Source organism: Passer montanus, unplaced genomic scaffold, assembly GCF_014805655.1.
Source record: "Passer montanus isolate IOZ18808 unplaced genomic scaffold, ASM1480565v1 scaffold32, whole genome shotgun sequence".
Classification (NCBI taxonomy): domain Eukaryota; kingdom Metazoa; phylum Chordata; class Aves; order Passeriformes; family Passeridae; genus Passer; species Passer montanus.
The window spans coordinates 3,051,886-3,074,950 of NW_024367930.1; the positions used below are offsets into that span (position 1 = coordinate 3,051,886).

The 23,065-nt window shown below is 41.1% G+C and overlaps 1 protein-coding gene across 1 annotated transcript in view; it reads left to right on the plus strand.

Annotated features, from left to right (window-relative positions):
* Window positions 1-23,065, plus strand: part of VOPP1 (VOPP1 WW domain binding protein) — a 61,998-nt gene that overhangs the window by 20,962 nt on the left and 17,971 nt on the right. Inside the window, exon 2 of the mRNA XM_039715215.1 lies at window positions 22,756-22,814. Coding sequence (XP_039571149.1) covers window positions 22,756-22,814 — 59 coding nt within the window. The remainder of the gene's footprint in view (window positions 1-22,755; window positions 22,815-23,065) is intronic.

Genomic DNA, 23,065 nt, shown 5'->3' on the forward strand with positions numbered 1-23,065 from the left:
GGGAGGTGTTGGTCAGAATGGAGCACCTTTATGAATCCTCATTTAGCCATAAAGTTCAGTGGGACATTTGCAAGGGTGAGAGAAGATGCTCTTCCTACTTGTTGTGGTTTTGCGTTTAATTGGATGGTCTTTGTCTTGCAGGCATTAAGATGATCTCAGTGGCTGTTTATGCTTTTATAAATCTGCAGAATCATGGGGTTTGTATTCTTTGGCTGCAGCTATACAGAGGAAGTCTGAATAGTTAATGGGGTATTGAATACTGCATAACTTTTCCATGTATGAACTCGGAGAAGGTGTTTTGATGGATTGGTTGGTTTGCCTCTTAAACTCTGTAGGGTCAGAGATCATGTGTCTGAAATGTTTTATATATCTTGCATAGGTTTTAGGTAATTAATATTTCATACATGCCCCCAGATATGTAGTAGTGGTTAAAACTCAATTAAGTGGTGATTATACAGAATGATGAATATTTCATTTATTTAATACAAAATAGGAAAAAATTATATTGCTGCCATGCTGGTTTTATTTCAAAAAACTTTGTCAGGATTAGCAAGATGGAAAATCTCCTTATTGTCCTAAATTTATTCTGCGGAAAGAATGCAAGTATTTATTTGAAGACTTGAAAAAATGGATTCTGTTGTCCTCCTTTATAAGGATGTTTCTTCTTGCACCTTTGTAAAAGCTTTTTGCATTGTTCGCCTTCAGTTACAGACCGAAATATTGTTCTGTTTGCACCATTTATTAATTGAGTTCTTGGTAATTGTATATTCAGAAATATGAGTGTCTGCAAGACTGAAAGTAGTTGGTTGGGTGAGACAGGTGTCTGTCTGTATTCTGTCTTAGATGGTGGCAGGTGCTGTGCCAGGAAGGGCCACAAGACTGCCCACTGTATTAAGACCATTCCTTTCATGCCTCCCCAATATATGGACCACTTTGATCAGAAATACTAGGGCGTAGCTCCCTTTTTATTTGGTTTAATTATTGGTTTGCATCTGTCTTCCTTGGATTTGTCTAGTTCCTTTTGAATCTGTCTTCTGCAGTTTCCTGTGGCAACAGATTTCAGATTTTGTCCGTGTGCTGTGTAAAAAAGTACTTCTTAAATGAATTTCCTGCTAGGAAAAGGGACACTCATTGAAACTATTGTTACAGGGCTTGGCAAATAATAGTTCTGTACTTGGCCTCATTTAGATGTGCATTCAACCTTGTTTTTCCTTATCACCCAGGCATCTGTTTTCCAAGTTGAAGGCTCCCAAACCTTTTAAACCCTTCTTGAAAGGCAGCTGCTCCATTTGATTATTCATTGTAGTTTTTCCTCCCTGTATGTCTGATTTCTAGCTACAAGCACTTCTTGGAAAGCAGAAATATGAACTAAGTGATGCACTCTAAAGTAAGGGAGGAATTGGTGACTAGTGTCTGCTGAAAATTTGGGATTCACCTCCTGTATGGAAAAAGAGCTCAAACTGATCTTTAAAATACAGCTAATTTTAATTTCTAAGCTTTTACAGAACTGTAATAAAGTAACTCATTGGTTTGAGTTGGATTCCAGTAGTGTTACTGACTTTTAGTTGCCCTTATTCTGCAAGGGGTTATTAGTGGAGTAAAGGACTTTCCAACACAGAGAGCTAAAGAGCATTAAACCTACCAGAAAAGCACATATTGACTCGTGCCTCCTGAAGCTTCACTGCTTTTGATGGGGCTGGCTAAGGGGAAAATTATTATGTGCTTACCTCCTCTGAGAGAAAGTAGTCTAGTTGAATTTTCAAAATTCAGTGCTCAGAGGCTTGCTGGAGAGTACCTGTAGGAGGAGATGGACAGATTTTAGCCTGAAGGAGTGTGGATAAGTGCAGCTGTCAGAAGACAGTTGGAATACATGTCCTGCTTCTGCAGCCAACGCTCAGCTCCCTTCTGCAGCATGAGCATAAAGGCTGCTCATCATCACAACTGGCTCTTCAGAGTTGTATTACATAATGGAAGTTTTATTATGTGGTTTGTAGCTGTTATTTAGGATTAAGTTTTGTTTCATATAGCTGTCCTGCTGCTGCTGTGGTGGTCTCTTCCAGTGGTGTAACAAACAGCATGGCCAGTATCTGTTCTGGGTCCTCTTCCAGTGAGCTGAGTAGTTTTTCATTTAAGAGGCTCAGTTTTGTATCCTGTGCAACTTTGTTGTAGACAAAGGAGAGAAAGTAGAATTTGTTTTATTATGTTTGAGGTGGGGAGTGTGTGTGGGAGTTTGGGGGGAGTCAGGATGAGGTGTAGGTCTTCTTCTCTATCTTTTAGCCTGTGTTGTTGAGGGAGTACAATTTGATACTTGGTGCCTGTTGGATTTTCTGAGCCACTGATGCCTTTATGGTACATCACAAACATCTGGTAGTGCCACAGCTGGACTGAGAGATGGCAAAGGCGCCCATGCCAAGATGTAGGCCACAAGATGAAGCTGGGACTTCGAGGCTGTTGGTGTCTATTAATTGTGCTCTGCCCTTGAAATGGTAGGCAAATTTGACCACTTGTGGATGTATATGGAGGGTCAGAGATTAATAGAAAATCCTCAAGACACATTCTACTCTGTATTTTGCCTTCCTTATCTAATCCTGTCATCCCAGTAGTGCCACTGTGGTCGGAGTGGTGAGATGCAGGGGGAACTGAAACTTCTGCAGATTGTTAGCATTCATATCCATGTAATTTTCACCCATTTCAGTATGGCTGTAAATAAAGAAAATTGATTGATCCTTTTGAACATTAATTGTCTGGATTCAAACTGCTGGTGAAGGAACTGGATTGTATGCTTTGTTCTGTGTTGAGGCAGTCAGATTACATAGTTGGGCTGTTAACAGCTAATGCTTGAGTGTGTTTTACATTAAATACTGCAAGTCAAAGTTCAGCTGCTGGGGATCTTACCTGGTGGGTTGGTTGCTTTTTTTTTTTAGGTGAGCTTCAGGTGTGGGCCTATAATAACTGTAAGTTTGTTCATCAACACAGAGGTTTTTTGCTAAATCATATGCCCATGATTTTATTGTTCCTCATGGAAAGCCATAAGGACTTTGGGTGCTGCTTTCTCAGAGACATGTTGCTTCTCTGATTTGCCCTTTCTTTTTCTCTTTTTCAATTCAGATGCATGCAGCCTGGTTCACATAGGTCTTTGTACATTTTAGTGTTACTACATTTTGCTGATGTATGGCTAGTATTTTTTTTTTTTTGAGAAGGGAAGTTTTAAGCACATCTGATACTTAGAGTTGGTGATCTGTGCTTTCTATGTCATGCCAATGAAGAGTGGCTTAAAGCTGTTCCTTCGACCTGAGCTAGTTGAATTAATGACATGTGAAATTCAAGCACAGTAATCTTGGTTTAGTCACAGCTCTCAATTATCTGAGAATTTGAACAATAGGTGCACGTACTCTTTTTGTTTTGTTATGAATGGAAAATAGTATTATACTACCAACTCTCTTCTTAGTTCCTAGGTTTCTTCAAAATTGTTCTATAAATTCAAGAATGTCACTCAGTAGAGCTTAAAAAAAAAGAAGAGGAGAAATTATTATGTGACAGTCTGATGCTAAAATAATGTTCTAGTTATGTTGGTCCAGAAAATCAAGTTGCAAACCTGTCAGTGTAGATGGAATGAAAAAAAAAAATTAAAAAGTTAAAAAATAAAATCTGCTGTTCTTGTAGGAATGTGAGCAGTGACTTGTTGAAAATGAAATCCTAAGAAAAATATTTGTAGGCTTACAAGGCTAATGCAATTACTGTGGGTACGTGGTATTTCTTGATTTCACACTCCAAGGAAGTCTTGCAGAAACACAGCGACATGAACAGTAGTGTTTGGTTGCTGGCAAAACAAACCATTGTGGGATTCCTTGATACATCTGATGGTTTCCCTGATGTTCATGATGCTGCAAGATGGTCTTGCTTTGCTCCTGCTTGGATGAAAACTTAAGTAGGTAGTCAGAATAAGACTTTTTGCATTTGTGTACTATTGTACTGTTCCTAGTGTTTTCTTCTTAAATCCAACCTAGCCTTCAAATAAATCTGTGAAACTCTTGATAAGCCTCCTTTGTCCTGCCTTTTTCCCAAACACTGGGAAAGCCTTTTAGTAAGCACCTGCAGTTTCCTCCCTTGTTTATCTGCAGATCCTGCCATGGACTCCCTCCCTGCCATGAATGCAAAACATGGCAGCAGGACCTGTTGCTGTCAGGAGAAGAAATATTGCTCATTGTTTGCTTTTGCCCTCTCTTTGCATCTTGCTTTTTGTTGTGTCTTTCATTTTATACTTTGATAGTCCGTATTCCGTTCCTGTGTAGTGATTGTGCAGCCATGTCCTGCTTCCTGATATGGGCTTCTGGATGCAGCCAATGATAAATGTGCAGTAGCAGTCATCCTGGCACACTTTCTGTCAAACTCTACTTCTGACGAATTTATCTTTTTTTTTTTTTTTTTCCCTGTTGTGCTAAGTACAGCAAGCAGCTGTCTACCAGCAGAAACTCTGGAGAACCAGCTTTCCCACTGTTGATTTTTCCTTCAGTCCATATGGATTTCTCCTCTAGAGTAAGGGGCAGATGTACTTTGCCTGCTCAGTTGTGTAACACACCATTGGTTGCTTTTCTGCCCTGAACTCGTAATGAAGTAACCTAAATGATTATAAAAGCTTTAGTATCAGCTTCATTTCATTTTAATAGACCAATAAAAGCAACCAGTGTGCAAGCTGCTGGCTCCAGTACTTCTGCATAAACCATTAGAAAAACAATATTATTGGCTCTTGACAAAGGAAAACGGCAGTGACAAATCCAAGAATTTGCTCTGAAAAGAAGTCAACCAAGTGCCAGTGAATCCAGAGAGCCACTCATATGCACGCTGGCTGCTGTGAGCTCTTTGTTTGAGGTTGAGAAGTCGGCACTTTCTCATAATTTGTTTTACATTCTGGCTTTGTCTTCTGTAAATATCCTTTGCAGTGTTTCCAGCAATGCTGGCAGCTGCCTAGGCACCAGAGGAGCTTTCCCAGTTAGCTTGCAAGCACAGAGATCTGACAGGTTTTACATTTTATGCATGAGACTGGCTCATCCTAAACTCTCGCCCTGCAATGCTAGCAGATTATGTATTTCCTGCAGTGTACCTCATGTGCCAGGTATGGTATGTTGGCTTTGAAGAGCAGGAGTCTCCCCACAGGGCCCAAAGGAGCCTCAGGAGGTCTCTGCTAGAGTGCCTCTGGTTACCTCACTGGTGATGGGGGTTGGGAAAAGGAGCATCTCATGGGACCCGCCACATGGAGCCTTCTGTACTGAGCATCAGCATCAACAACAAAAATCCTGTGAGCCTTCTATTCACCTAAGGTTTGTTAAGTGTGTCTTGAAGGATGCCTATACAGTTATACTGTGCATTTCAAAGTATGCAATGTCTGTAAAACTACCTACCAACCCTCAACAGATATAAACTAATACCATCTGCTTATGTATTATCCTCTAGTGTTTTGCTGTGTCAGATAAACAAAAGCAGTGCTCATATTTGGGTACCTGCATGGGCAGACAGTGCCTGGTTTCAGACACAGCTGCCTGTGAGGGTGGCTGCACCCTGGTAATTTCTGTTGAATGGTAAACCTCACAGATGGGCAGGTCAGACCTCTGCTCTGCTGACACCCTTTTTCTGGGTGCTTTATGTTTAGGCTTTGCCTTAGACTTCTGCAAAAGCAGTACAAGATTCTGAGAGCTTTGGTCCCCTCTTCAAAGACAAAGAGACAAAGGTCTCTTCCTTTGTTTTCCTTCTTTAAAGCTGAAAACAAAAACTCTGCCTTTTTAATTTTAATTGCTGAATTTAAAGATGTCATGATCATTCTTTTCCAGGAAAAGCTCTCAGCACTTCAAACTTTTCTAAGATGTACACTTAGTATGGGTCCTCCCCAAAACGTCTGGTCAACTGAAGCAATTTTAAAATGTAGTATCAGCTAGAACAAGACAGATGCTGGAAGAGAGAGGTAGATGACCTCAGGGACAGTGAGAGGATAGGAGAGAGGATTAAATTTTCCTAAAACAGAGCTTGGAAAAGATTAATATCTCTCTGTTATGTGCTATGTTCTGGTAGTTGTGCATTAAGTCTAATAAGGGAACTGAGGCTTCTTTCTGTGCCCCTGTAACCCTGAGGAGCACTTATTAAGTTCCTATCGGCTTTTCCTTTCCATCTCTTTGCTTTTGCACAAGTGGGTGAACAGCACAGCATCATCACCTTTCTTGCTTGTCCAGATATTGTTTCGCTCTTAGGATTTGTTTCACTGTTCCTGTAGCACATCTCCCAGTCATCTAGATGGATGTGGTTGCATGTATACATTTTTAAAATTTAATCATTCTTTGATTCATTTGTTTTCATTAGTGTCATTGGCAGCAATCTGAGAATTCACAATCTGGTGTCCTGGCATCATGTGCTTCTCTTCTTGCTTCTTTAGGTGGATCTTTGTATTTCTTCAAAGCTATTATACTTTGAAGAATGTTTGTCCTGTTGTTTCCAGTCTCCTGATATCTGTTCTGGTTTAAAGCAGACGTTTCTAACCCATTAAGAATACCTTTACTGTGATAGCTAGATTTAAATTTGCAGAGCTGATCTGAAATAGAACAAGAATTTCCAAATGATCATCCTTAGTGCCTTGGTGCATTGTGGGTTTGTTATTTTTAGTAATCTTTGCCATTTAGTTGTCAGTCTCACATTGGTGATCTTCCTTTCCACTGCCAAGATCAGCTGCTAGAGTCAAGGGGTTATGATTGCTTTAACGAATGAGCAGGGAGCTTTGTAGTCTGATGGTTGCAGACAAAAAAGTTTGATATTTCATTCTCTTTGAACAGAGTTATAGAAAGTCAACACAGAAACATGTGAAGGATTTCAACAGTATATCACTGCAAAACCCTGCTGATTTCAGTTTCAAAGTGAAGGATTTCTCCTGATGATGTTTTCTTTCTTTTTGTTTAAATGGACATTGTACTATTCTAAGAGCAGTCCATATGGATGTGCCTGGAATATGTCATCGAATCATCTCACAGATCTGGTCATTCTGGATAGAGGGTTTCATTTTGGCTTTTCCCCTGCCAGATATACAGTGAGGCATGTTTTCTTTCCTGTTTTTTTTTCCTACCACTTCTCCTACTACTCTAAAGAAAACACAGTTAGCTCTTTAGTAGTTACCTGGTGATGTAGTTGCAAGCCCTGAAAGCTTGTGGCTGGACTAGGCTTGAAGTGTTACATCTTCTGGTCCCTAGATTTCCAAACTCTCATACAAGCACTATTTGTGCATATTCATATTGGTGTAATGCCAACTAAATTCTCCTTCCAAACCCTCTGTATTAAGTGGTTTGTCAGCCATGAACAGGGTCTTGTTTCACCCATTCCACACATCACCTTCATGTTGCAGTGTGTGCACGAGCATTGCTGCGGTGCCAGGTCAGTGATTCTCTGTTTCTGGAGGTTTCCTCAGTTTCCCTTGTTTCTCTAATTTTATCTAGTTTTGCAATTTCCCTGTGGCCAGGTAGTTGCTCACTCTGTTGGTAGCTTTAAGACTAGATTTAAAAGCTGAATAAAGTCACTTCTGTGATCTAGTTTCTTTTTTTTATAGAGAAAACGAAATATGTCAGGAAGCTGATACCTTCTCAGAGAATATACAGTGAATGATCCCTATCAGAGACCTCTGAGTAGCAGCCACTCCTGCTTCAAACAAAGAAGGCTCTGTCTTTTATGACTGGGGAGTGTATCCTGGCAGGTTTGTACCTGGCTGGACGGGTGCCTGTATGCCTTGATACATTTACTGTCCTGTGATGTGACCTATTATGTGCAAATATCATCTGTCACGGGAGCAGCCATACGTGCAGGGACTGAGCTGTGGACAGCCAGAACAAGCATCTAACGTGAATAACGAGTTCAACCTGCTGTCTCTGTAGGCACCAGAGGGATATGGCTGTGCTCTGTTAAACAGCAGGGGGAAGGGATCAGGAAGAACACTTTCTATGTGCAGGATGAAGTCAGGGAGAGCTCAAAAGCCTGGGGAACAGCTGGACACCAAGCTCTCTCCAACAGGTTCTCCATAGCTTTCACCATTGCTTTGGCCCTTTGTAGAAGACTCCACCAAATCCAGCTGGTTGCTGCTCTTCCCCCTGGGCTCAGGGCAGGAGCACAATGCTGTTGGCCCTGGGTGCCTGCTCTGCCTGCCTTCAGGTGCTCAGCAATGATGGCTTTGCCACATCTGTGCTGTCAATTGCCTTTTTAAACAGGATTTAAGCTAATCCCATTCTTTACCTGCAGGAAGGCATGGGGCTGTGTGTGAAACTATTATTTATGTCTGCTTTTCAACCCAACCAGACTATTTTCTTCCCCACTTCAGTCACATTCAGTGGGCAGTTTATTGATATAGAGCTACCTGAACCCTGGTCTCTGATCTGTTGAGTGTTGGATTGAGCCTTTGCTTTTATGATTGTTGGGCCAAGGCTTGGATTGTTGGGGCCTTTTTTTTCCCTCCTTTGAGTAGATTAAAATCATATCTGAGCATAATAGAGGGCTCTTTGCAATATTACAAGCTTTGACTTACTTTAAAATTTCTATTTTCTCCCTCCTTAAAACAGTAACTGACCACATTTTAAATTTTGCTCTGTCAGTGAGCCCTTAAGAACAGGAGAATTATTTTTTTTTCACTAGGTATTAACTCCTAAATGCTCTGGCTTTATGACCTCTAGCTGTGCCTTTTTAAATGGGAATGAGGCAAACTGAGCCCAACAAGATGGAAACTGTATTTCCAGGAATAATCAGCCATTTCCCAATTTCCTTGTCACCTCTGAGTGTTTGAATGTTAATCCTATACATAAAGTCTTAATTTTTCTTTTGTACTTCATTGCTGTTGTGTGTGAATTTATGAGCATTGTCTCTTTGCTAATTCTGCTCAGTCTGGTTTGTGAGTGGGTATGCATGAGAAGATGCTTAGCAACTGAGGGCAGAGCTTCAAGAGGTGTAACTAAGAAAGCATTACTGCTGCATCTGACTTCAGTGTTTCAAAAGCGGTTTTGGTATTTAGATTCTCTTTGTCAAGCTTAAGAGGCATGTTTTGTTTAATTTATTTTCTTCTACAAATACCAAATATTTTATTGCTTTGTTCTGTATGAAATTTGGGAAATCCACTCAGCCAGACCATACACAAGTTGGTTTATTCAGGGAGATAAGTGAGCAAAACCTCCCTGTGTAAATCATTTCACACCAGAAACACCCTATACTTAAAATAGAAAAATCAGCTCTTCAGCTGTAAAAGTGTTCTCCATTTCATGAATTTTTATTAGGCACATTTTTTTCCTGCTAAGCATGCTAGTAAGTCTGCAAGCCTGATCTATCCAGTTGGGGAGTCAACTAATATCATTAAATGAGAAACAAAAAGCTGGAGAAAATGTTTGGTCTGAACATTCAGTGGTTTACATCGTGTCCTCCTTCCATTTCTCTACTTGCTGTAGTCATTGACTTGCTTTTGGCATTCACATGAGCTAAAATATCTGCCTGCTGCTCAGATAGCCTTGTGCCAGGACTGAAACTGGAGCATATTGTTCCATCATTAAACAGGCAACATTGAATACTTTGGAAATTAACAACAGCTGCAAGTTCTTCAGCTATTTTTATTTGTACTGTGGCTCTAATTTTTCTAGTGTGTTTGTGCTGAAGTCAGAAGAGGAAAGGAAAATAGATCCCCCAAGAGGCTGATTTTTTGGTTTTAATTAAAAAAAAAGGCAGTGCCTAACAAAAGCATCCATAAAACAAATAGTACCAAGGGTTGCCTAGCAGTTTTCTCAGTGTTATGTGGGCCCCATAGTGTGGTTGCTGGTATGAATTTCTGAGGACTTTAGTGGCACCTTAGTGCATGGTGAGGTAATTGGCACTTTCCACAGTCAGCCCTCTCCTTTAAAAGCCCTGCTACTAATAGCATCTGTCTTAGCCTTTTGAAAAGATTGCTGGCAGCAAACAATTTTCATTTTATTTATGTTTTATGCTCCTAGTCAGAGTTATAAGCCTCAATCCCCAAAAGTGACTCTGTTTGGTGGTCTTTGGATGAGGCCCTGAAGTCAAGCTAGGAAAGCTTTAGAGGGTGATTGTTAAACAGGATTTCTTAAGTATCCTTCAAGGGCCCAGTGGCTTGATTTGCTTCCTATAAGTCTCATGACCATGTGTCAGGAATGACAAGGCAGAGCCTTATCCTTTCTGAAAGTTCAAGAAAATGCTCCTTAGAGCAACTGTAGGAACCAGGCATAAGTGCACTCTTTCTTTATTTGAAAAGCAATTTAACAAGAATGTATTTTTTCCCTTTAACTGAAGAAAGTGGTGGTCCAGTTCTTTGCTCTGGTTGTGTGACCTAACTCATGGCCAGAGATCTTTTCATTGGGCTGGACATAATTTTAAAAAACTGCATACCACTATAGGAATTCATAGGCATTCCTTTAAAAGTGTTGAATATGGGTTGGTATATTTCTGGATTTGAGTGGAATTTAATAAAGGCGATGGTTTGCTCTTCCCATTCAGTAACTTAAAATTTTAGGAGAGTGCTAAACCTGTTCCCCCTAACATGGGTCCACTGTGAATAGTAAGAAGAGTCTTCTTTGTATATGGAGCCCTATTGACATATTGGAAGGACTGAGCCTTTATCCAGTATCTGGTGTCTGATTTGGGAGTCTCTAAACTGGTGAAAATTTCTGCTACTTTAGATGAAAGTGGCTTTATTGACATGGGTTAACACCCTTGCATCTAAGCTATTTGAAGTTTTCATCTTCTCTTTGAAAAAGAACAGTCACAAGCATGTACCAAAGGGAAGGAGCCTCTCAATGGTGAGGTGCTAGGCTTTTCCTTTCCCAAATTGGATACTAAGCACACTACACAAAAAAGGATTTATTTCTTTGCCTTGCACTATGGGAAGATCATAAAAAGATTTCTGTCCTGGGCTTGCATGACGAGCTGTAGCTAATCCGTGGTGTCTTGTTTTTGTGTTGGAAAGGGCTCAAGGTACAAAACTTGGTTGTGGGTGAAAAATTGGAATTGCTGCCTTGCATCGAGGAGAGGTGCACCCAGGTATCTGTCTGTAGTGTGAAAATGACAAAGTCAGTGGAGTTGTCCCTTCTTCAGTACCTTTGCAAGATGCTGTCATTCCTATGTAATGGCCAGTAATTCAGGGACTTCCTCTGTGATTTCTTTGGCTACCACCTTGTTGGTTTCTATCCTCTGAAGCCTATTGGGCAACATGCTGGGAAGAAGGCTTGGCTGTGGCTCGGAGTCAGTGCCATTTATTCCAGTTAGCCCTAGGTTTTATTCCGCTTCATAGTTTTCTGGTTTTCTTGAGCACGTCATTGTCTTCCTCGCTTCTCTGCCCTGCTGCTCCTATTCTTTCTTTCTTTCTCTCATCCATGAGTTTGCATTTGTAGTTACAGTATAAAGGCTCCTTTGCCTGAGCAGAATTGCCCTGGAGAAATGTAGAAGCATTAATCCCTTTGTACTGCAGTGCTGTGTCCCCTCTGAGATGAACCCAGCACTTGGAAGAGCAGCTGGCAGGCCTGTGAAGAGAGGGGCAGCAAGCCAAGCCATAGCCTGTGAAAGCAGAAGCAATGCCCTTGAAATCCCTAGAATTGCCCACTACATGCACAGGGATTAAATTTTCTCCGAAAGTTCAGTTCATACAACATTATCAACACTGACCAAAATATGCAAGTGTGTCTGTGCTCATCTCTGAGCTCTTGGTGCTATTTCCATCTCTTAGTGTGGGCAGGCACTATTAAAATCCTCAGCACTTTCAGTCTAGTTGAATAATTTTCTAGCTGCTAGGTTTATAAATTAAACATTTATGGCCATATCTCATGCTATTATCCATCCATAGCAATACCTCCAGGCAAGGTTCTTGAGCTTTTTTGGAGAGTAGGCCATGTGTTAAAGAAGAGCGAATGTTTCATTTATGCTTCGTCTTACTCTGGCACTTCTCAGTTGCAGAACATCCCTGAGGTAACCTCAGATATTTCTTCGGAGGAAATAACCTTAGTAAGAAAATTTTTGATGTCTGTGTCAAAGGAAAGAGCAGAGTTCACTGCAGCATCCTGAATTTTTTTTATGTCTTTTCAAGTAACTTCCCAACACACGTAAGTAGGACTTATCATCTGCAAGCTGGAAAAAAGGAAAACATCACATGAACTACAGACCACAAGGGTGGTAGCAAGAGGTCCGGCAGTGATAACTAGGACGTTTGCATTTTAACTGTTATTAATGGAAGCTGAAAGCCTGATGGTGTCCCAGAAAAATCCGTGTATACGGACAGATGTTTGAACGTGGGGCATGCACTGATTAACAGTGAGAGGAGGCATGTAACAGGCTACTCACATCCGGCATGTCCTTCTTCTAGCTGTGAAGTGAGTGGTTTGAGGGGTGAAAGGAACTCTGAGCCAAGTTGTGGCTTCTATACGTAACAAAGGAGGTTATGCAAATTTGGCTGCTTATGTATATCCAGTATCTCTTTGTAAACAGTCATCTTAAGAATATATTTTTTCTTCTTCCATGAAGCTGTTTTGAGTGTGATAAAACTCAGGTGATAACTCAAAGCAAGGAAATGATCCATTTAGAAAAATGCCAAAGCTTGTGTGCGTTAGGTTTAAATGAAGGGATTTTTTGCATTCTTGGTGGTTTATGTTGAAATTGGGCAGTCTGGAACATTGTAGATTATTGTTTAGGTACATTCAGGCTCCTAATAGAAGAAAAGCAAATATTAAGTTCTTGTGTAGGAAGTTACTTCATTTGGAAGAATGCTTTACCATCAGTAGTCATTGTTACTTGCCTGAAAGGGTTATGTCTTTATTTGCTATTTTAGTCCTTTAACAAGGACAAATGTTTAGTATTTCTTTCCGCTCAAATAAGTAGTTCTGGGGTACCGCTGTTAGATTAGTCTCACTGGAACTGAATAATCCTATGCTAGTGCTATGGTGGTATATATTGGACTGTCTGAATAAGAGTCCATTTAAGTTCTTACTTTAAATTTAAAGGCATTGATGTTTCAGTCTACCTGGTGAGTGTCTGTGTAAAAGCCACAACACATCTCCCAAAAAGCTTGAATTGACGTGTTAAACAAGTACAAATTACATTCAGTTAACTCTTCTGCTGTTTCTTTCTGTGAGGAGGGTTTTGGCTTGAGACAAGATGTGTTTGCTGCCGATCAGTGGGAACTTCAAGAGACTGTGTGCAAGAATAGAAAAATGTGGTTATTAGCCTGGGGTGAACCCAAGCCCATAAACTCCTCCCAGTGTTCCAGTAACTGAGTCCCAGAGCAAAGGGGTTTCTGGACTGTGACATGGAGATGATTGTGTGACAGCCCTGTTTGATGAGCCAGCCTTGCAGACCAGACCATGCCTGCCTTTGCTGTGTTACTGTCTGAGTATCTGCATTTACTGCAAGGCAGTTAGTCTAATGTAGCTGGAACTAATGAACTAAAGTTTCCTTTAGAACTGTTTCTTTAGAAAGTCCCAGTACAGTCATTAAACCAGATTGGACCTGTACAATCATTATACGTCGTTGCTTTTGCCTTGAGAGACTGAGTGGCCTTGCGAGGGTGTGAAGGGCACAGTAATGATGGCTGTTATTGTAAATGTGCAGGTAATAATTGACTTCACTGTTAAGCAGGTGGGAGTTGGCCAAGTATGAAGCTTCCCCCAACAAAGCATTCAAGTAGATACTTCTTCTCAAAGAAGTACCTGGATTCTCACTTGCCAGGTTTTTTTACAAACTGCTTTTCAAATATCAGAATGTTTCCAAGGTAACCTCTTTAATCTCCACTGGGTTCAAATGCTTACTAATTTAATATACACATGACACGTGTAATCTGATTTAAAATTAACAGATGCTCCTAAAAACAATCCAACACTAAACATGATGGGGTTCTAGAATAACCTCTTCAAGGTGAGAACTTCTCTTGGCATTTCTTACCTTCCAGGTTACAGGAACAGTACTTAGATAATATGTCATTATTATTGATTTATTTTGTTCCCTGCACCACTGGGTATGTGATTGCTGATGGACTCTGCATCTTTTTTTTTTTCCTTTTTTTTTTTCAGGCTGGGGATTTGATATCTTCAGTGTTACAGATGTTTTCAGGACTTCTAAGCACAAAGCATTTTGATTCAGTATTTGCAATTTTGGAATAAATACCTCAGAAAATGGAAAAGATAAGAGTCTTAGTTGAAGAAAAAAATGTTTTGTTTTCCAATAACTTCTCATAAGAAGGATCTGAGGAAGGTGTGCATCTCTGGATTAAATGTCAGGAATGAAAAATAAGGGTATTAGGGTGGGGAGCAAGAGTTGCCGTGATAATGCAGCTGCACTCTGTCCCTCAGCTCGCGCTGTCTCTCTCTGTGGAGCAGATGAGCACATGGGGGGCTGCATAACATCAACAGAACAGAGCCTGGGAACTCCCAAAGCAACTGTCCTACGTCCTAGGGACCATCCAAGAAATCTATTTTCCTGCATCCTTTGAAGAGCTGTCATAACTTACCTAACCAGCATCTGTAGTGCAGTGCTTTTAAGTGCCTCGATCTTGTCTGCACCGCAGATGACTAAGAAAATTGAGTCTGAATTCATCTTCTTTTGCTCAGTCTTTCTTTGCTTTGGTTTTATTAGTTTGATAGATGAGAGACAATCCCTGAGGATTTAAATTCTAGGTAATTTAAGGGCTCTTTTCATTCTTGGGATGGTAAAGTGGAAGAACAAAATGCATGTAGGAAACAGGCAAATTTGCCACTTCAGCATGGACTGGCATCGTTTTAGATAAAAAAGTGGGGAAACCTAAAACTAGACTTTCCCCTTAGTAGTACCCTAAATAGCATCAGCTCCCTCCAGCAGGAAGTGCCCATTCAGGGTTGAGGCTGGAGATGAACCAAGCTTCCATTTCTTAGTCAAAGGAAAGCTGGTTTGGTGTCTGTGTTCATGGTGCTCATTAGAGGCATAAAAGTAAAAACATTGTATCACCAAATAATTTTATGTGGAAAATTTAATTTAGTTTTTTTTTTTCATTTTTAAAAAGACTGATGGTGGAAATAGTGATGTCCTCATTCTTGGCATGGTCTTCCTTTCAGTTCCTGACAAGTGATCCCTTCCTCCTATGCACCCTACTTTATGGGTTGTTTTGTGATGTGACTTGTTCTGTAGTTAAGGAATGCAAATAATAGTACCCTTGATTTTATTTCTCATGCACATATAAAAGGAAAAAGAATAATTGAGAAGCTAAATTCAATTTTGGAGCTGTGGAACCTGTCCAGTACCATTTGGAATGGATCGGCTTCTGCAAGTGGAGTTGGGAAAATGTTACATCTGTTCCCTTGCAGTTGGAACAAAAAAGTCTGCCACTACCCCCTGGAAACTGCAGAGACTCCAGTGGAATGTTGTGTCTGTTTTGCTTCTCTTGGGTGAAAATGCCTTCAGTATGTGGCATGGCTCATGCTTTCTTGCAGGTCTAACATTAGAACTTTCAGTGCAAGGTCAATTCCAACAGGAAGGTTTAAATGCTCCCACTCCCCACCTTTTATGTTTGTGCAATTATTGCTGCATTCATGGGTGTAGAAATGAAAGCAAGAAGGTAAAGCAAGTCCTGAATGTCTCTGATATGGAGGCTCTCTTGGCACTTCTGTAAGCATCGTGTTTGACATTCAGATGTAGAACTGAGCTGGCTATTTCACACAATTATGACAACTGTCATAACTATGCTTTCCAAACAGTTGGGAAAAGACTGAGTACAGCTGTTTCATCCAAGGCAGTCTGATGGTGGTTTGGGTTGATGTGAAGTTGGATGTGAGTCAGCAGTATGCCCTGGAAGCCAAAAGGGCCAGCTGTGTCCTGGATGCATCAAGCACAGCGTTGCCTGCTCTACACTGCATTGAAAGGTGTGGCTCCCCCTGGAGTCCCATGTGCAGTTTTGGGTGCCACAATATTAGAAGAACATAAAATTATTGGAGAGCATCAAGAGGAGGGTGACTGAGGTGGTGAAAGACCTTGAGGGCAAGACGTAATGAGCTGCAAGAAGCAGCTGGGATCACTGGTTTGGTGGAGCTTGGAGAAAAGAAGGCTGAGGAGTGATCTCATGGAAGTCTATAACTTCTTCAAGAGGGGTAGTGGATGGGGAGGTGCTAATCTCTCTGGTGACCAGCAGTAAGACATGAGGGGATGGAATGAAGTTGCATTGGCAGAAGTTCAGACTGGACATTAGGGAAAGGTTCCTTGCTGAGAAGATCGCTGGAACAGCCTATCCAGAGAAGTGGTTGTGGCACCAAGCCTGTCAGAGTTCAAGGAACATCTGGATGATGCTCTCAGCCATATGGTGTAATGTTAAATAGTCCTGTGAGGAACAGGGACTGGGACTGAATGATTTTTATGGGCCATGTTCCGTAATTCTATGGTGGTTGTGCATATTAATTTCTCACAGAAGTGCTCACACACTTCTGTGAGATGATTAGTAGGTGTGGCTGCTGTTAGCAGGTGTAGGTGAGAACGGAGAGAGCTGAGAGCTGTGTGAGGTGATGTGTGTGGGCGAGATTTGGTGCAGGTGATTTATTGCCCGGTCGGGCTGTGGGGAAGGTGCAGCAGCGCCGGGGCACTGCAGGGGGACGCTGTCCGCGGTGCTGAGCACCGGCCCCCCGCCCTCCCTGGTGTGGGCTCTGAAAAATAAGGGTGCCTTGCTGTGCCTTTTATTTCTTCCTTTTTTCCCCCCTTGTATATGGATGAAGGAATTATATTCAATTGAAATTGTATTGTTCTGGGACTGAAGTGCATTTGCAATTTGCTGCATAATGGCCAAAAAAAAAAAAAAGAAAGAAAATTAAACAAATAAATGAATCAGTTTCCTGTAATGAAATGGTGAAATGGAAAGCAAGGGATATTTGTATTTCTTCTATGGGAAAGGTTAATAGATCTAAATGTAAAATAATGCTTTGTGATGGGAAGCTATCTAATGCTAAACCCACATTAATTCTAAATAAAAATATGATAATTAATACATGTGCTCTGAACAGGAGAAGAAGTAATAAGAATTAGATGCTTGTGCTGAAATTTTTGCTGCTGCAAAACACACACTGATTAATTCAAGGTGGAAAAGTTGATTCTTTTATGAATCCTATTATCCTATATTCTCTTCTTTCTTAGAGAAAGAACAGACAAAAGTCTAACCAAAAGCAGTTGTCTTAACCAAAAAGTTTTAACCAAAACCATTTAATTTCCTTATGAAATATATGAAAATCATTAAATCACTATTTATACTGTGAGCTGTATGACTTTGTAATCTTGGTGTTAGTGAAAGAGATGTATAGCTGAAATAGGATATTGTTCTGTTTACTCTTAAATGGGAGGGAAAGTTTGAGAAAGGATTGGCATCCTTTTATACAAGAGCTTCCAGATGTGTTCTCATTAGTTCATTAAATAAAAATACCTTAACATAATCCTGAGTTTTAGTAAAAGTTGCTCCTGTCTTTTGCAACAAGGGTATGTGTTGAAATCACTGGTAACATGGCTTGCTAGCTCAGTGTCTTGGAATAGTTTTGCAGATGGGCAACTTTCACCCTCAGCTGTTAGCATCACCAGGGAAGAAGTAGGGATGAATTTTGATGGATTCAGGCAAGGCTAAAACAAAATGTGTTTTCTCTAGCAAACTGTTTTCACCCTTAGGCTGCACTTTCCAGATTCAGGATATGCTGTCTCTTACTTTAATGGATAGTTTGCCCTTTTCTTGGCAATAGAAGAACAGGATGCCTCATGTTCTTGTGTCTGCACATACAGTCTTTCAAACTTTCAGCACACAGAAGTTCTTCTGATACAGCCCAGCTTGTATCTCATAATGCTTCCAGCTCTTGACTAGGCACTGAAAGGGATAGTGTCCTGAAAACTGAAGCAGTTTTAAAGGTCAGATCCCATAAAACATTGTGATTCGTAGCCAGTAATGTGCCTTCTGGAACTGCTTATTTAGTCTGGAGTTGCACTGTAGACTTTATCTTCATTTTGTCTGGGCTTCATCAAGTATTTGCCACATGCAGTGACCAATAAAACCAGGGAAGAGCTGAATTTTTCAAGTGGCCTTCTATAAGAGAGGCAGCAGGTATAGATAGTTGTTTCTCAGATGCTGTGGAGCCATATGGTGAGAAAGGTGTTGTCCTTCCCATTTTCTCAGTTTTTAGTTTGATCCAGCAGTATGGAAGACAGAGTTCTTCTGGCTCTGTTGGAATCAGATTGTGTGATGCCCAGAAACAATAAGATACTTCTAGCATTATACTTGTCAAAAGCATTATACTTCTAGCTCTTTCTTCCTGTTCATCTGTGTATTAATCCAAGCAAACCCTCAGAGGCGTAGCCACAGGGCTGGCGTGTGGATCATCTTGAACCCTAATAATGTATAACATATTCCCAGCTAAATGGGAGGTTACAGCCACTAAGCAGGTCACCCCAGAATACCAGCAGCCATTTCAATTGCATCAGTATGGCAGGGCACTGTTAAATACCTGTTTTTGTTCTTCTGAATCTGCCTTGGATCCGTATGACTGTAATACATAATGGAAAAGAAAGGCTCACACTCAGTTGCTGGTAACTAATAGGTTTTCATTGGCCTTGTGACTGATAGTAGCCTCCTACAGAATCTGGCTTTGAGGAGATGTCACTAATTCACTCTGGATGTCCCTTCAGCATACAGATAGCAGTCACCCTCCATCTGCCCTCCACAAGCATGGCTGTCTACAGCAGGCTGCTTTTTCCATTGGTACCCATCACAGAAATGGACTGTACTCATACTGGAATATGCGTATGGGGTTTTATTTGCATTTACTTTTTTGTTTTTAATTTCTAAACCTCCACTGAAGTCACTGGCTGTGAATCCCTTGATTACAAAGAGTAATTAATTGATCAGATCTACTTTATTTTTGTTGTCCTGTGGACTGAGAGATAATGACGTGCAATGTGGAGGATATTCCTGCTAGAGATAGGCTTTGCAGGATTTGCAGAAATACTATCTCTGGAGTACCACCTGACATTCAGTGAGCAGGCTGCCTGCTCTAGCATCCCCCACACCATGTGCATACATATGTATTTTGTGTTCTGTATTTTATAGTGTGATCAAAACCAGTCTTTGGATAATGCTTTAGTAACTCCTATTTCTCATTGTTATTACTAGCAGCCGTAACATTTGCAATATCAGTCTGTGGCAGGAAGCAGGTGTCCTTTTTAAAAGGAAATCTGAAATAATTTGCAGGCCACAGAAAAGGACAGCTTGCAATTCACGTTGCTACAGTCTTGCAGAGAAAACAGGCTACAAGACAGATGCTGATTTATTTAAAATCAGACTAACAAAAAAACAAGTCTTGTGTTTTTTCTCTTTCTCTCCTTTTCTTTGCAAACTTAAGGAATGTATTCAAGCATCTGGCTAATTCACATACCATTAATTCTCTAAGGATTACATATGCACACTTAATTAGACCTGCATAATTTGTTTTAAAAATGAATGTACTCTCATATTTATATTTCATAGCTGTGCCAAATTCTTAAAGGGCATAGAAGGGAGAATTTTATAAGAGAAATGTGTAGTAGTCCTTTTCCTAGAAAAACTGGAAGTATCAGTAGGGCTGTACCTAATCTTAGTTATAAAACCGTACACACACTGTTTTGGCTATTAGTGAATGGGTAAATGGCTTTTTAAATACATGAATGAGTGCTTGTTAGAAAGTCTGAGATACAGCCTGTCTTCATATGAGAGCTGGCAGGGTGGGCACCCATCCTGATGTGTGAGGTCCTGTTGTATTGCAGCAATATGACTGATCTTCCCTTGGCGTCTGGTTTGTGGGCTGCAGCGAGTTCCTGCCAGCTGTGGTTTCTTGAGGATTTAATAGTCTCAAACAACTACAAGGGCATGGCTCTCCAAAGGCTGAGAGCCTGATGCTGCTGCAATATGTCTCCTCTTACCCTTGTGTGGCTCTCCACCAGCTTAGCTAGTGAGGCCAATGCCACTCAGAAGAATAATTTGGATCTTGGCAAGCGGCAGATTATCATAGCTTTCTTCAGAGGATATGTGTGGGGTGGGAAAAGCTAATCTGTACCCTGACCCCTGTTCATCTCTCTGGGGCCTGAGTGCTAAAGGCACTCAAATCCTTAGTGGCAGTGACATTCTCGACTTATTCTCAGCAGCGAATTCCTGTGAAGTCTGCTAACCAGCAGTAGAGAGGGTGGTTAGTAGCTGCCTGCTTTGTGTCAGGCTTTCCTGGAGTAAAGTTGCCATGGAGATGGGTGGGAGTTTAACTGAGCAGGGAGCTCAGCGGTTTGCCCTTGTGCGTGTAAATCTGTCTGACATGTCATGTGGATCAGATTTGCCTCTGCTGCTCACATTTGAGGTCCACTTGATTTTTTTTGTCCAATTCCCATGTAGGAGAGCTGAATAACTGCCATGCAGTATTCATAGCAGTGTGATATTAAAAAAAGGCAGAACTGGGATTGGTGCCTGCTCTTCCAGGGCCAATTTAAAACTAAATCTGGACACCAAAGGATGTTTAGAGCAGGTATCTAAGCCCTGTAAGCTGGAAGGAACTTTCCCAGGCTGGAGCCTTTCTTGTGACAGCGGTAAGCATATTGGCTGTCTGAAAAAGAGAATTATTTAGAGGCAGAAACAGAAATCCGACAGTTAGGGGTATGTTGGAAGGTGGAATCTTCCCAATTCATTTTAGAACTTGTAAAGCAGATTAAAATATGGGGGGAGAGTGCTGAATATAAATGTCTGCTTTACACTTAAAAGGGGTATGCAGGCTCCACGTGCTCAGAAGCATTTCTGGGAAAACATCAATTAAAATGCTTGAGACTGACAAAAGGCTTCAAGGCTGTTGAGGTAAATGGTGACTCATACTGGCTGAGAAGCAGGAAGGAAAAACATTTAATGGCAGCGCCACCCCAAGCTGTACTCTGAAATGAGGCTTCCCAGGGGGTTGACCTGCAGACACTGGGATTTTAGCCAATGTCTGCTGATCTACAGCCTTGAAAGGTGAAGAGCCAAAATATTTTTCGGTGACTTGGCAGCATGCCTACTGGGTTTTTCAATGCATGTAGGTTTTCATGGTGTTATGGAGAGAAACTTGACATATTTCTAGTTTTAGAGTAAGAGGAAACAACCAGATGGTAAAACTATTTGGAAGGAAGGGTTAAAAAGTTGGAAGCTTTGAAGGAGGGGGACAAAGAGGGAATAAAGCAAATGTAGAGATGGATCGTTGAACACCACTTTTCTTCAGTAGAAGCTAAAGAGTCCTCCTGAATGTACTGCCAGGACTGTGGCATCAGTTTGAGAGGGGAACAGGGTTTCTGCTGTTTATGCTAGGGAGAGAGGGCTGGTCTGTCCAGCATAAACTAAAGTCTGTGCATCTCAAAGACTGGCGTGAGCCTGTTGTGTTACTGGAAAAAGGCCTCATCACACGCATCAAAAGCATCTTCTCCTTCTCCTCTTCCCTCAGTCTCCTGTACCACTCTTAACAGTTTAATCCATAGCAGTTTGTCTTCACAGGCTGTAATTGATCTGTCTGTGATTTAGCTCATCAGACACTCATTAAAGAGTTTGCAGCCTTTTTTATTCATGAAGAGTGAAACTCAAGGATCTAAAACCACTTTGTCTTTGTCTTAACTGGATTCATTTAGTATTCTGGGATTTGGGAAGGCTAATAAACTTAAACGAGCTATTATTTAAAGGTGAGCTGCCAAGTGAACATGAAGAATGATCCAAATGCTGGCAGTATGCCAAGGGCTTTCTGTTGTCAGGTCTCAGGTGTGAGCAGCAGTGGGAATTGTTGCTAAAACCCCAGATACTCCTCATTCCTCTGCAGTGGGTGTCCCACAATGCCCTGCCCATGAGTGATGGGATAATACAGCTTGCAGGGGAGCTGCTGGAGCTGTGTCTGAAGTGAAGATGGCATTTTGTGCTAGTGATGTCAGTGGGATACACAGAAATATTTTGTGCATTGTGTAGATCTTAAACTTGACATCTGGTTTTCTTTATTAGGGGCTGCTATTGTTGCAAGCTGCTGCCTGTGCTCTGGCAGTGCCCATAAGGATGAGCACTTCTCACGTTGTCGGCACACACGTGCTGAGGAAATGCCTGTCCCGTCCTTTCCAGGGATGCACCGGCAATCTGCAAAAGAGAACAATACCCCTCAGCTGCAGAAAGCAGTTTCCTTTCCCCACTATTTTAATGAACACTTGAGACATTTCCAAGCTGTAGGAAGAGGAGATGGGATAGATGGTTCTCCATTCTGCTCCTTCCTGATGCCAGCTCTGCATGTCCACACTTCCCGAGAGATGAATAATTCCCTAAAACTTTTGAATTTACTGTGTAGTCGTATGCGTAGTATCATCAAATTGCTTGTGCCTTGGATGTCACGTAAGAGGCTATAAGTGCCATGGCTCTTAAGGTGTCCGTGGTTTTGAGGCAGCAGCTCTGCCAGGGAACACACGCAGCTGGACCCTGGGTCAGCGCCAAATGTACTGACTTTGTTCGGGAACTGTGGGAAGCTGCTGGGGCCCCGCAGACAAAGCCCTGCGTGAGGGATCTGTATCCTGGCAGGACACACTGCCATTTACATGAACTGACTTCCCACTTGCTGTGCGTATCTGGATTGGGAAATCTTTGGGAGTATAAACCTTTCCTAACTGCTTGGAGTCACAGTATTTATAAATACTCTAGGCTTGTGTTTATAACTGTAAATCATCCTATATAAATATTAATACCATATTTCTTTTTCTTTGTAGTGTACAGATGCCAAAAAACATTGCTGGTACTTTGAAGGATTATATCCTACATATTATATGTAAGTAGTCATTGTTTTTCTTTTTCAAAAGAGAATTAGATTCCGTAGGCTCTTAGACTGTTACTTTTTTACTAAGTATACTTTTTGTACAACTCATCTGAGACTTCTGCAAATTCAAAAATGAAGATGCAGTAAACTTTCATTTTCCTCCTTCCCTGTAACCTGTCTCTTTCCCTTTTTCCTTATTAAAAAAGTGTACAGATTCATTTTGCCACACACCCCAGATGACCTTTCTAACTGAAAACAAAACT